Genomic DNA, 13,225 nt, shown 5'->3' on the forward strand with positions numbered 1-13,225 from the left:
TAAAATACAGATTCACTAATCCTCAAGTCCACTGCTGTAACAATACCTAAATAGTGTTAAATGTGGGTATCTGGTGTGTAATCTCTTAGTATAATAATTTAACTACTTACTACTTGGTTCAACCCAGGTTGAAACCACATACAAAAGGTAACAGTCTTAAAGTCTGACTTCTTCCTTCTAATTTTTGTCCTTTTTTTCTCTCCCCAATTTCCAGGCATGGAAGAGAAGATGGTTTGTGCTTCGGAGCGGCCGCTTAACGGGCGATCCAGATGTATTGGAATACTACAAAAATGACCATGCCAAGAAGCCTATCCGTATTATTGACTTAAATTTGTGTCAACAAGTGGATGCTGGATTAACATTCAACAAAAAGGAGTTTGAAAACAGCTATATTTTTGATATCAACACTATAGACAGAGTTTTCTATTTGGTAGCAGACAGCGAGGAGGAGATGAATAAGTGGGTTCGATGTATCTGTGATATCTGTGGGTTCAACCCTACAGATGAGGGTAAGTTCTGTTGCTTTTTCTGAGAAAGTGCAGTGCCTGCATGTGAAGAATGTTTCAAAGATCAGATGACTATCTTTAGCTGGCATATGTTTTAAAATTTGTGTGTATTGGCACTGAAACTTGCTTGTTACCCTGAAAAAAACTAAGCAGAACAGAGGGAGATATTCAGAACTTGTTACAAATTAAGTGTGCCGTAGAACTTGAATGACATTCTTCTTTCTGCATGATGTTAGGTCTTGGGAGTATAGGAAAAGTCTCTTAAATAAAATCATGCACAGCAGTAGATCTTCATAGTCGTCAAAGGAATCCCATTTGGTATAAAAACATACAGTTATGCAAGCAGGAATGACTGCAAAATGTCGGGTTTCTAATGTTACCATTTCTCTGTCTGCTGTGCAACCTGGGGGGAAAAAAATCCACCCCCCATCGGCTGAAACAAACAAAAAATAACTTTTAGTTCTGCACTATCCAACTCTAATCCTACCAAAATAGATATTGTGTGAAGGCAGCTTGTAGGAAACATGATGGTGTATTTAATTCCTTGCAAATACCTTGAGGCCATTGCTTGTCCTGAATACATTCTTATTTATTTACTTATTATTCCTGCATTCTTTGTGGAGATTAGTGGGTTACGTGACTTACTGTAACTCCGTGCACAGTTCCAAGGAAAGATTGAATAGGAGTGGTAAGAGGGTTATAAATAAGGCATGCCTGATTGAAGGGACTAGAATTAAATCCCTGCTTTTTGTAGGATTGTGGGTTGAGGGAGGTGAAGAAAAAAAGGGGCTTGCATCACTTTGCTCCAGCCAAACCTTCAAAAGCGACTGAAAAGGGGCCTTTCCGTTCTCACTGATGAACTACAGCTTTGTCACAAAACTCATCTATGAATTGCCCTTCTAACAGCAAATTCAGGGAAGGGTGCTTGCTTTGACAACTTGCAGCGTGTTTTTGTGGCACCCTGAGCACACCAGGGACCACCCACAGAATGTCTCAGAGAGAGACTGCTGCATGATTCAGTGCTCAGACTGCCAGGCATCCCTGCCTTCCTGAGGGGGGTGGGCAGGGGGACAATACACCAGTACAGCTGTGGGCAGAAGTCCTTGGTTCTGGGGTCTAACTAGGAATCTGGGATCTAAGGGGAAATTGTGTTTACCTGGCAGCTCTTTGGCAGAGCACAAAGGAGCATGTGTCCATTGCGTGGAGCAAAGAGGTGGGGTCCCCTCAAAGCCATCAGACCTTTTCTCTGAAAGCTGGTGTATTGTTAGCCATTAATTTTCTGTCATTGAACTGAAGATGAAACCTGCTATGGATGTGGAGAGACGTAACCATGCCTCACAAACTGATTTTTGCTTCACTGAATTGTATGAATAACTTCTCCCCACTGTACTATCATTGAATGTTTCATCTTTGGCACTTTAGCCAAAGGAAAGGTTCCAACACCTTTACTTCATGTAACTGAGAGTTGACAGTACTGTCTTGTTTTATGGGTTTAGAGATGTCTTGCAGTGCATTGAGGAAGAATTGCAAAAAAGGAAAATGGGAGAATTAGTTGCTGAGTGTTTATTGCCAAGTTCTTATTTTTCCAAAATTAATCTTCCTGTCAATGGAAGAGCAAGTTGTAAATGTACTTTACAGCATCTGTGTTCACCTGCAGCTGATTTTGGGAAGGTAAAGAACAGATGAAGTTCAAACAGTAAAAACACACTATTATTTTAGCCTGGAACTGAACAAAAAACAAAAAGGGTATGGGGCATAATCAGTCTTCCCTCTAGACTGTAGAAGCAGTAGATAGTTTAGTCTGAAGCTGGACAAAGTATCTCTTGCCAGACTGATCAAGGGTTGTATTCTGAGAGTCCTGTCATTGACATCCTTTGCTCAATCAAGAACTAGGGACACCACTGGCCTATTGACACCACACCTGATGGTGTTCTTTTGGAAGCCCAGGCCCGCTGCCCTTTTGGATTTACAAAGGAAAAAGTTCCAGTTGTGATGGTGGTGGTTAGTGCTATTAGAAAACAGATGCAGAGTTGTTGTTTTCATGTTGGGAGGAATGATGGAGAAAGAGTCGCTCGTAATTTTGGAGAGATCAGGAAAGTAAAGATCAGCATAGCTCTGAGCTGCTCCTTTCATACTTATTGAAGACACAGAGAATCCTGTGATACAAAGTTTGGTTTTTGTTTTATTAGAAATTATTTTGAGTACTCATTTTTACCTAATGCTTTGTTTTGACCGTCCAACTAGAAATTGATCTACGCCTGTGAAATCTCTTCATTGTGGAGATCTGTAATGTTACATTTGTATTTGGACAGAGTAGATAAATTGATGTTCTCCAGTCCTGATTACATGCATTGAGTCTTCACATTTCTGGTTGCATCATAGGATAGTGTTGTCTGTAATGATTGCATTACAATTACAATATATGCAATGAATGGCTTTTTATAGGGACTTTCTTTTAAGAAAGGGTTCACAGTGATTTAGGTATTTTACATTTACAACAAGACAGAAACAGAAAGGAATTTTTATTTTAAATATGGTAAATAATTCTTTTAACAATAAATTTCTGGGTACTTTTTATGTTTCCTTCATCTAATGCTTCTTATTTTCAAATGGAAGCTGTAAGTGTTTGTTTCTGTAGCATCTTTCTTTTTAAAATACATGTGCAAAATGGAGGAGTTACACACAAGCATGGGGTTTAGGTTTGCCACAGAGTTTCATACAGCACTTTTAGCATCTATATTTTCTCTGTAAGATCATGGTATGATAGATCATGTAGAGGTTAAAATGGAACTATAAGGCAAAAATGTGTCACCAGTATTTCATGTGGTTTGAACTGTAGAGAGAGACAATCTGGGATGGAGAGACTGAATGGACTTGGGTAATGACTATTCTCTGTCTGCTGCTGTGGAGACGTCCTCAGAAACACTGTGGCCTGAACTTTCAGACAGATAAGTGTTTAAAGAAAGGTAGAAATAGAGGAAATGGATTTTTAAAAGTAATTGAAGGGAAGAAAGGTTGAAGGACTTTTTTTTTGCCCTGAGACAAAAATATTGAGGGAAAATACTGACTTTCAAAAAAAAGCTGTGATAAGCAGGACATAGATCAGTTGTTATTTGAAGAGAGAAATAACTTGTTTTTCTCTCAGTGAGTGATGTAGTGATAAAGAAAACCCTGCTAAGAGTATCTTAGCACAGACTGTGAAAGCCCTTCCCTAGAATTCAGTAGACATCTGTGATGTTTTATATGTAATGCAGCTCCATGTTTCTGTAATTTAGTGAATTGCATGCTTGGCAGAGCAGGGGAAGCAGAAAATGATCTTACTAGATGCAAACATGTTACTTGCATGTATTCATTGAATAAAGATAGCAATAACAAAATAAACCAGAAGAAATACCAAGGTAGAGCAGAAGAGAAAAAAGAAAAGGGAAGAATGAGATGTTGAAATCTACAGTTACATTTACACAAATAATTAAATGTGGTGGGAAAAGTTTCTGTCATCTTAAGGCCCATACTTTGAAGGAGCTGTAGCTTACTTCACACATGGGGCTTTCAAAGTTTCTGTTCAGGCAGCTGCTATCTGAGGGTGTATGCCCTCATGCCTTTTTGCCTTTGGAACAATAAAATTATTTTTGGGTAACTATGCTTTTTTAAGTCTTATTCTGATCATACATGCACTGTAGGTTGACCACAGCTTGGGTGCAATATCAGGAACTGACAAGATGATCATAACTTCACCTTCCTATCCCATCTCCTTGTCTTTGATAAATATGTAGTGGGTATTAGAGGTGTTTAGGTTGCCCTTCCTGCATGGAAGGTCTGCGTGTAAGAAATAAAAGATACTCTTCTCTGACAGCTTTAACAAGTGGATGACAGGGGCTGGCACACATGGCAAATTAAAATTGCCATCCCAATAGCAAATGTTGACTATTAGACACTGTGGTCATTAAAGGGCTCCAAAGTGAGAAGTAGCACGAGCTTTTAAATGAGGGAAGGGAGGCTCTGGAGAGTGTGAAGAGAAGTGCAATGACAGAGTAATGAGCTTCAAAAAAGTTTGCATTAAGTTTGCACTATGGAGATGGTGTACTTAATGAACTGTAGAGGCGTTCTTGTTCTCAGAAAGAATTGTTGGCTCAAAGGTGACATGCCAGAAGGATGGGTGGCTAATGACCTGGACTGCAGTAAAAAATAACATAAAAGGACTGAGTTAAGCTATTAGAAGAGAGACCCTCCAGAGAAGGATTGTGAGTCTGTTGTCACAGAAGTGAGGCAGTAGGTTTTGAAGGAATAGTGGAACAAAGGCATCTCTTTTGTGAAGGCTTTTTTGGTTGTTTGCTTTGAGTAAGTAAAGTTTGGGGGGAAAAGGCCACTGAGACATACAAATATGATTTTTTTTTTAAGGGTGTAATTGCTGAGAGCAAGGTGATGATAGCAAGTGAAGAATGATGTTAGAGCTTTCTGGCAAGATTGGGTAGGAATAATCAAGGGTTTGACAGGGGTGGTAGCTGGTGGCTCGAGCTGAATAAAGGACACAAAGCTGAGATGATCATTTCCTGTTACCCAAAGGAGAAAGAGAAGACAGCAGACAGAACTAAGATCTCTTCAGCTTCAGATGATGTGATAAGAGGTGGTTAAGTGAGATGATGATGAGTAGAGCACAAAATCTGCAACAGTAGGTCTTCCCTTACGAGATGTAAGGAAAAAATGCATATATTAAAAAAATCATTTACTATCGGGTATGATCAGAATCTTAATCTTGAATGTTTGAGGTCATTATCTTAAGCTGCCAGCTGCATGTAACAGACGTTCACATGGAAGGTGATTCTACTCCTCCTTGACAAAAAATAAAATGAATCTAATTATGTCTAGGTAATTAACTTAATTTTCTCTGGTTCTTGCTGGACGCCTCTTGTACTATTAACATTACTGTTGAGTCACTGGGAGAAGGGTTGGAAAAGTGTTTTGCAGGTTGCTGTCACTCAAGTTGTGAGGTGCTGGCAGGTAGCACATGGGTTGCTGGAAGCCTCTCTGGAGCACAGAGATTCCTACAGTCCAAGCACTGAGCTGGAGCCCCAGCTGGGAAAAGGCACTATGTGGTCAGAGCTCTGCAGAGGAAAGTTCTGTGCCTTTTCAGTGAAGAAAAAGAATTCCCAAGCTTTTTAATGTAGTCGGCTGCACTGCTTCTCTTCATGAGCACCTACAGAAGTTAGTCTGTAACAGGAGTCTGTGATAATTTTTCCTGTGTCACCCAGCCTGTGTGCCATCTGAAGATATTTCTTTAATTTCTCCTTTTGGATGAACAGTCTTCAAAAGAAAATTGCAGGTGGAGAGGGGAAGTCAATTCAGAGTGCAAATGCTTTCGGTATTTTCAAATTTTAAATGGGTAACCAAGAGTGCAGCTTAAAATTACATATGAAGTGCAGATAGTAAGTACTAAATTTTAGGTGTTAGCTCTGAAAGCTGGAAACTGCAGCATGTGATAGTATCCTAGAACAGTCAGTCATGTTTCTGTCTCAGATGCAGGAGTCAGGATTGTCCTGGGAATAATGTACCTTGAGCAGCTGCTGAATTCTTCATTTGGGTTCTTTAAATATGGTATCAGGTTTATCTTCAGAAAGAGAGAGATACTGTGAGATTATATTAAACTGAGAAGACAAACCTATGAAATGCACAGGAACTTTTTGTTAGAGCATTTTAAAGGACTTTCTCTGGGTGTAGCAGAAAGGTTCAGAATTGACCTTTATTGCATAGATTTTTATTTTGATGGCCAGCTGATCACCTAATGCCAAAACCCAAACACAGGCTCTGTGTCTATGCCCCTTCTGAGCTGGATGTGCCTCTCATCTATTGAGTTAATGTGTGAACAGAACGGGTGCCCACTAGCATACACGTGCTTGTGCTCTGTGCCTGCACATGAGGCCCTTTGAGTCCAGAATCTCTCACACAAAGAAGTTATTTTAAGGTTTCAACTAAAACTATTAATTTTTTTTTTAATTACAGCTCTTACTACTGTATTTTTGCATAATTTTTGTACAGAGTTATTGCTCTGATATTTTGTTGGACACTGGTTATTTTAATAACACCTGCATTATAGTAAGTGGATTGAATGAAACATCTCGGAAAAATAGAAGAATCATGCCATTGCACATCTGTTGCTGATTCACTGTTGCAATGGGAAAATCCCATTTCTGTTTCCATATTTCTACCTACAGTGTGCAAAGAATGTATTTTCTTACTTTGATTGCAATTTTGCCATTTAAAGAAATGCTTGCTGTAATGAGGCCTCTGTGTTTCATTCACTATGACAACATTTCAAGTATTTATATAAATAGAATATTAAGAGACTGTATATCATAGTGTAGAAAACAATTTAATTTTTGCTTTCATTAAAAAAAAAAACCAAAATACAAAACCAATCCTAAATGGAAACTCCCACACTCAAATCTTCTAGGTTATACACAACGTACAGATATATAGGAACTTGTGGAATAAAGAAGCTTTATACAGTTAAGGAAGAAAGAGGAGCATTTTATTGTTCTTGTCCAGAAGATGCTCTTTTTACCTCATTAATTTTATAAGATGTGAAAATGCTTATGAGGAAAAGAATATAAATTCTCGTGAAGATGAAGCCTATAGCTGCTCTTAAAAGCCAACTGAGAAAAGATAAAACTCTTGCCCTGTTTTGAGAAAGCTGCTTGTTCTAGCTGTACTGAATGCAGGAATTATAAAAACAAAATAGGATTCTTGTTAGACTCGTTTGCATGTTAAATATTCTGGCTGTTTTTCCAGCTCCCAGTTATTTCAAAGCAGTCCAAGTGTCTGAGCTCTGGGAACAAACCAAATGACTTACAACAATCTTTGGTGTGCAGATGACCCCTTCCCTAAAAATCTGCTAGTCCAAAGTAGAGCAAGTTGATGATTGTACTCTTTGAAATCATAATAGGCTGCTGGGAGAGAAATTTTCCTTCATATCAGCTTCGGGAGTACATGGTTGTACATATTTGAGAGGGTGCATATAGGCAAACAGCTTTCATTTGCTCAGTGATGAAAGCTTAACATTACTGCTTCCCTTGTAGTCAAATTTGAAATGGCATCAATGCCTAAAGCAAAACTGAAGTGCTTTAGACCAAGTTCAGTTGCTCTTTAAATCAGGCATAAGCCCACACTATTTAACACATACAAAATACCTGTATGAGGATGGATTTCAGATCAGAAAGTCAGTATTTTACAGCTCTTACATGCTGAAAAAAAATCTCAACCAAACAACACACAAACCCCACACAGATATGTTGGAGGATCAGGGACTTTATCAAGTAGTATCTATGTCAAAATAAATGAGGCAACTCATCATAAGGAAAGTGTCCCCAGCGATCCATTAACATTAATGGGCTCCAAATCCTTGCTCAGAAAACCTGCCAGGCAGCTGGACAGCATCACCTTTAATATTCAGTAACAATTGAAAGGGAAAGGTTAGGATAGGAACAGCATGAAACATTGTTATGTCTTTGTAAATCAGTGTGTCCCAGGCTTTTTTTTTCCTTTTTTTTTTCTTTTTTTTTCTTTTTTTTTCTTTTTTTTTTTTTTTCTTTTTTTTTTGTGCATGCTTTGTATGCAATAGTTACTTTCCCTTCTCAGGGAAAAAAAGTAGCAAAGCCAGGAAAGGTGAGGGTAAAGGGAAACTAGATCTGCAATGAAAGGCTTCTGCACCAGAAAAAATTAAGCAGCACCAACTCAGTAAAAACTACAACAAAGTAGTGTAAAGTTGGGAATGGGAATTATGAGTAGGAGGCAATTGTTCACTGTTTTTCTGAAGATGGGAGCTGAAAAATACCAAGAGATGCTGTAAGGCAGTGGGTTTAAAAGAAAATGGGTTTTCATGTAACGTGTAATAAGGTGTGGTCCTCACTGCCACAGGATGGTAGCAGAGGTCAAAAATACAAAGGCACTCAAAAGAAATAGGAGAAATTCAGAGAACAGTGTGTCAGAGGCTGGTCAGTAGAGGCTGTGAATGCAGCCTCTGCCTTGGAGTGCCCTAGAAGCTGGACCAGTACATCAGTCTTGGTGGATACATTGGTCCTCTTTCAAAATTCTTGATTTTATTTTTCCCTGGAAAGTTACCCTTGAGTCTTGCTACTCTTCCTGGGAATGCTAGTGTGTGGCCTGTTTAATTGCATCAGGTACACTTAGGCACATTACTGTGTACCTGTTGGGCTCTCCTGACTGCATGAAGGCTGCCTGACACACCCATCTTCCCTGGAAGCCCTAGGGATATCCCATTTGATTTCTTTTTTCCCCTCATGTGAACTTGGCACCGAGTAGTTCCAGTGACATGAAGGTTGTATGTAGCCAGGGTCCAGGAACAGGGTGGGGACTGTAGCACAGGGAAGCTCTTGAGGATCTTGTCTGCAAGTGTGGCCAAAGAATGATGTATTTGGCAGGAAACTTTTCTTCCCCACTCTTACTGGTGCATAAGTTTGTGTTCCTCAGTTCTGGAGGGGGCAGGGTAGAGAGCTGCCTTTCCTTTCTCCCACTACCACGTTTCCAGGAACAAGAAGTACAATCCTGGTAGGTCCATTCAGGCACTTCTCTGTTCCTGCTGTTGACCCCCAGAATAAGGGGATTCAAGAGACACCAGTAGGTGCCTCAAAGAGGCTCCTTCAAGCTCTTGAATTGCCTAAATGATAGAAAATTTTTCATGTTTTAAATTTCAGCATGTAGAAAAGAAACTACTTATTTAGTAGCTTTTGTATCCAGCTACTGTTGTATTTGAAAAGAAAAAAGAAGTGACTCTAGATTACACAGAAATAGGAAATGCACAGGAATTATAAAGACAAGGGTATTTAAGTAAATATTGGCTATTTTAAGTAACAGTTTTTAGGAACAATAAGTATAACGAATTTTATCTTTTTTTCCCTCCCATTTTTCTAAACCATAGGACATGGTCAGGAATTTTCAGGAATATAAGTTTCAAGAAATGTAATGTATGAAGACTTTATGAATTATAAATATCTATATACTATTATTTATCTGACCTGGGTGCATCAGTTTGTTTTTATGTGTGTGATCCCTGGATGCAGTCCAGTTTTTCCTTTCTTCTGCTAACTAGTTTCATGAATAGGTCAGCCACAGCCCTTCATAGTAACTTTTATTAGGCTATCTGACCTTTTCAGGTAGGTTGAGCTGAGGAATTTTCATACACCTAGACTTCTTCTACCCACATGGGTGTGGTGGGATTTAATTTCTGAGCCGGTTTAGGTGCCATGGGAGTTCAAAGCAAGTGCTGCTATTTCTATTTCCATGTCTAAATCACTTGTACATAGTGTACACAGAACTGGAAGCAGGAGGGCTGTGTTCTGGGCTGCTCATCCGGTTTTTCCCAGGGTAGTGCTGGGAAGCAGAAGCTGAATGAAGCTACTTTGTAGTGCATACATGGCCTGTAAGCCTGACAGGAGCAGGAACATTGGATAATAATATGTTCATTTAAACAATGCTAATAATCAGCGTCCATTCTTGGGATGTGCAAATTGGAATGTTCAATGAGTTGCAAGTACAAGAGAGCCTTGATAATGGGGGAATAGTTTGCTTAATTATGTTGTTCTTAGTCAATATGTCATTAAAACAACAAAAAAGTCAAATGATTGTTTAATGCTTGACAGTGTCAATATTTTCTTGTCTCCCAGATAATTTAATAGTCTGCATTTAATAGTATGTGTTTGGAAGGAAAAAAGAAGTTACTTTAGAATATACAAGGATAGGAAGTACATAAGAATTATAAAGATAAGGTGATTTTTTAAAAACCCCACAGTACACCACATCTACGCCCACCCCAGAAGAAACCTAAACTAAGCCAAAACAAAAAAAGAAATGAAAACCAAAACCAACCAGAACGGCTTCATTTATTGCACAACAGTAAAAACTTAGGGTATGTAACAAGGGGGCTTAGTGGAACATGTTAACTATTGTACCTTTGCATTATCTTTGTAGTTTTAAGGGATCTTCCATTGCAAAAGCAGTAGTTTACCTGTTAATTTTCAGATATTGAGAGTGGCCAGGTCTTGCCTAGTAACTTATCTCAAACGTTGAAGTGACCTTGGTGAAAAAGGGATGAATACTTGCCAGGGCTGACTCAGTTTGCCATAAACAAGTAATAACTTACAGGCCTTTGTCTGCTCTTGATTAAAACAACAAATCTGTGGTTTTAGCTGCATTACTGCAGCAGTCACCATCTTTGTTCTTTGTGTGACCAAAAAGCAAGTTAAATAAGTCATTAAATAAGGCAGAACTTCAATTTCCAAGGCTTACTTAAGAAACTGCAGATTGAAAATATAAGGATTGATACATAAATGTAAATACTCTGAGACAAGTGTTACCATCCAGATGTTGTCATGTCCACCAATTTCACAATTTTGAACTAAAACCTGAGATTTTTCACATCCTGTGCTAATAATTTTCATTTCTTAATATTGAAAAGTTATTTCTTCACTGTATAAAGAATGCTTTGCTTCCATGTTTGCAGATGCTGTGAAGCCATCAGTTAGTTCTTTACAACCATCTGCTGAGTTACCCTTGCCCATCAGCACTTCACAACCTTCCATGCAAGCAGAATCTTCTCTTCCTTCTCCCTATCGGCTTATTAACATTCCCCCTCTGGAGTCTTCCTCTGGTCAAGAAGATCCTCAAGACTACTTACTGCTAATAAACTGTCAAAGTAAAAAACCTGAACCTATGAGGTAAGTGACTTTTGGTTCTTAATAACACTTACTTGTATTACAGGCCAAGAACATTTGTACTAAAAGCATTTTTTTATTGCTGAGACAGTCAGCATTTGTATGCACATAATCTACTGGGGAAGCTGTCTGTAACTTTTCCTTCTTTTCTTTCCATGAATTTTTGCTTCAGTAGTAAGTTGTTTGATCAATGGTAGACCCATGTTGCATTCTCCAAAAGTGTGGACAGCAATTGCCAACATGAAGCCTCACAGTAATGCAGCAATCCAAGCATTTCCTCATAGCTGCCGTGGTGCTTCACATAGGGCAGAGAAGTGCCCTTTCTTTAGCCACTATCTGGTGTGCTTAGTCCAGTTTAGGATGAGAAAAAGCTGGAGCAATTTAGCCTTTCTCCCTCCTGGCATCTGATGCCCCAGTTTTGCCAGTTAAAACTTTCATGGAAGACATTTAGAAAACATGCTGAATTTGTTATCAAATCAGCCAGGTTACCACCTCACTGAGTGTCGCTGTTGAGCAGCTAGCAGAGTAATGAATGCATCGGTTCTCAGTGGCAAGAAGGAATGACCTTTATTGTTTTGATTTCATCACATATATAGAGTTCTCAAAAGTCACCCAGATTGGTCAGTCAGAAGCCTTCCCCCAGGCCTGATTGGCCAGGCCTGCACTGCCCAAGTTCTGGGACACTGTTCCAACAACATCCAAACTTTATCTTTATTTACAAAACACAAGAAAATTTCTCATGGGAAAACCTGTGCTAGCCACAACTGAGTACAGTGATCTTCAGGTGTTATTTGTTTACTATTACTAGCATGACTCAGACTCTCAAACAAGAAAAAAGACAATCATTTGATGATAACTAAGAATGCAGAGGCTGAAACCACTCAGTTTCCATATCCTGAATTTCAACTTTTTCCAAATAACAGATATTTAAGCTTTATTTTTTACTGAATGAAGTGTACGTACACAGTCAGTTCTCTAGAGAAATGTGCATAAGGAGATTTTAAGGAAAAAATTTAAAACTTCTGCTAAATTAAATGTCTATTTATCTATTCCAACTTAAATAAATGCACAGCACCTCCTGCTTAGTAGGATATGATGTTCATAGTAGCTACCTAGGAAATATTCCTGTAGTTTCCTAGAATGGATCATGGTGGCCATTCCTAGAGTCGGCTGCCCAGAGACATAGTGAAATCTTTCCTCTTTAAAAAAAAAAAAAAAAATTGAAAAAAACCTAAAAGAACCACAAATGAACTTGACTGGACAAGCTTCTGAAGAGCCTCACCTGATTTTGGAGGGTTTCTTTAGAGATATTGGAAAAGCTGAAGCAGATAATCTCCAGAGGTCTCTTCCAACTCTGTGCATGCTGTAGGAGAACCTTATGAATCCCTCTGGCAAGCTTCGTTTCTGCAGTAATTTCAAATAAAATCTGCTGGGGTATTTCCAGAAAAATAAACAAAGCATCGTATTCTTTTTGTTATTACAGACAAGTACATGGAAGGCTGAGGAAAGTTTCCTTTCAGAGTTTCCTTTCCTTTCCTTTCCTTTCCTTTCCTTTCCTTTCCTTTCCTTTCCTTTCCTTTCCTTTCCTTTCCTTTCCTTTCCTTTCCTTTCCTTTCCTTTCCTTTCCTTCCCTTTCCTTCCCTTCCCTTCCTTCCTTCCCTTCCTTCCCTTCCCTTCCCTTCCCTTCCCTTCCCTTCCTTCCTTCCTTCCTTCCTTCCCTTCCTTCCTCCTTCCCTTCCTTCCCTTCCCTTCCCTTCCTTCCTTCCCTTCTCTTCCCTTCCTTCCCTTCCTTCCTTCCCTTCCCTTCCCTTCCCTTCCCTTCCCTTCCCTTCCTTCCCTTCCCTTCCTTTCCTTTCCTCATACTTCCTTAGGGCCGTACCTTTTAGTGGCAGTGCCATCTACATCAACACCTTGATGCTCTGCCAGTTTCACTTGTGCCATGTGTTCTGTGCTCCCTTGAAGTCTTAATCTTGCTCTGTTGTGCCTGAGGAGTTT

The 13,225-nt window shown here is 39.1% G+C and overlaps 1 protein-coding gene across 8 annotated transcripts in view; it reads left to right on the forward strand.

Annotated features, from left to right (window-relative positions):
• The window catches only part of GAB1 (GRB2 associated binding protein 1), a 94,848-nt gene that overhangs the window by 54,766 nt on the left and 26,857 nt on the right, over positions 1–13,225 (forward strand). For all 8 annotated transcript variants that reach the window (XM_085057504.1, XM_085057505.1, XM_085057507.1 and 5 more), the window contains exons 2-3: positions 215–509; positions 11,020–11,233. In XM_085057504.1, coding sequence (XP_084913630.1) covers positions 215–509; positions 11,020–11,233 — 509 coding nt within the window. The remainder of the gene's footprint in view (positions 1–214; positions 510–11,019; positions 11,234–13,225) is intronic.

Source organism: Lichenostomus cassidix, chromosome 4 (genome assembly GCF_008360975.1).
Source record: "Lichenostomus cassidix isolate B80296 chromosome 4, HeHo_3.0, whole genome shotgun sequence".
NCBI classification, from domain to species: domain Eukaryota; kingdom Metazoa; phylum Chordata; class Aves; order Passeriformes; family Meliphagidae; genus Lichenostomus; species Lichenostomus cassidix.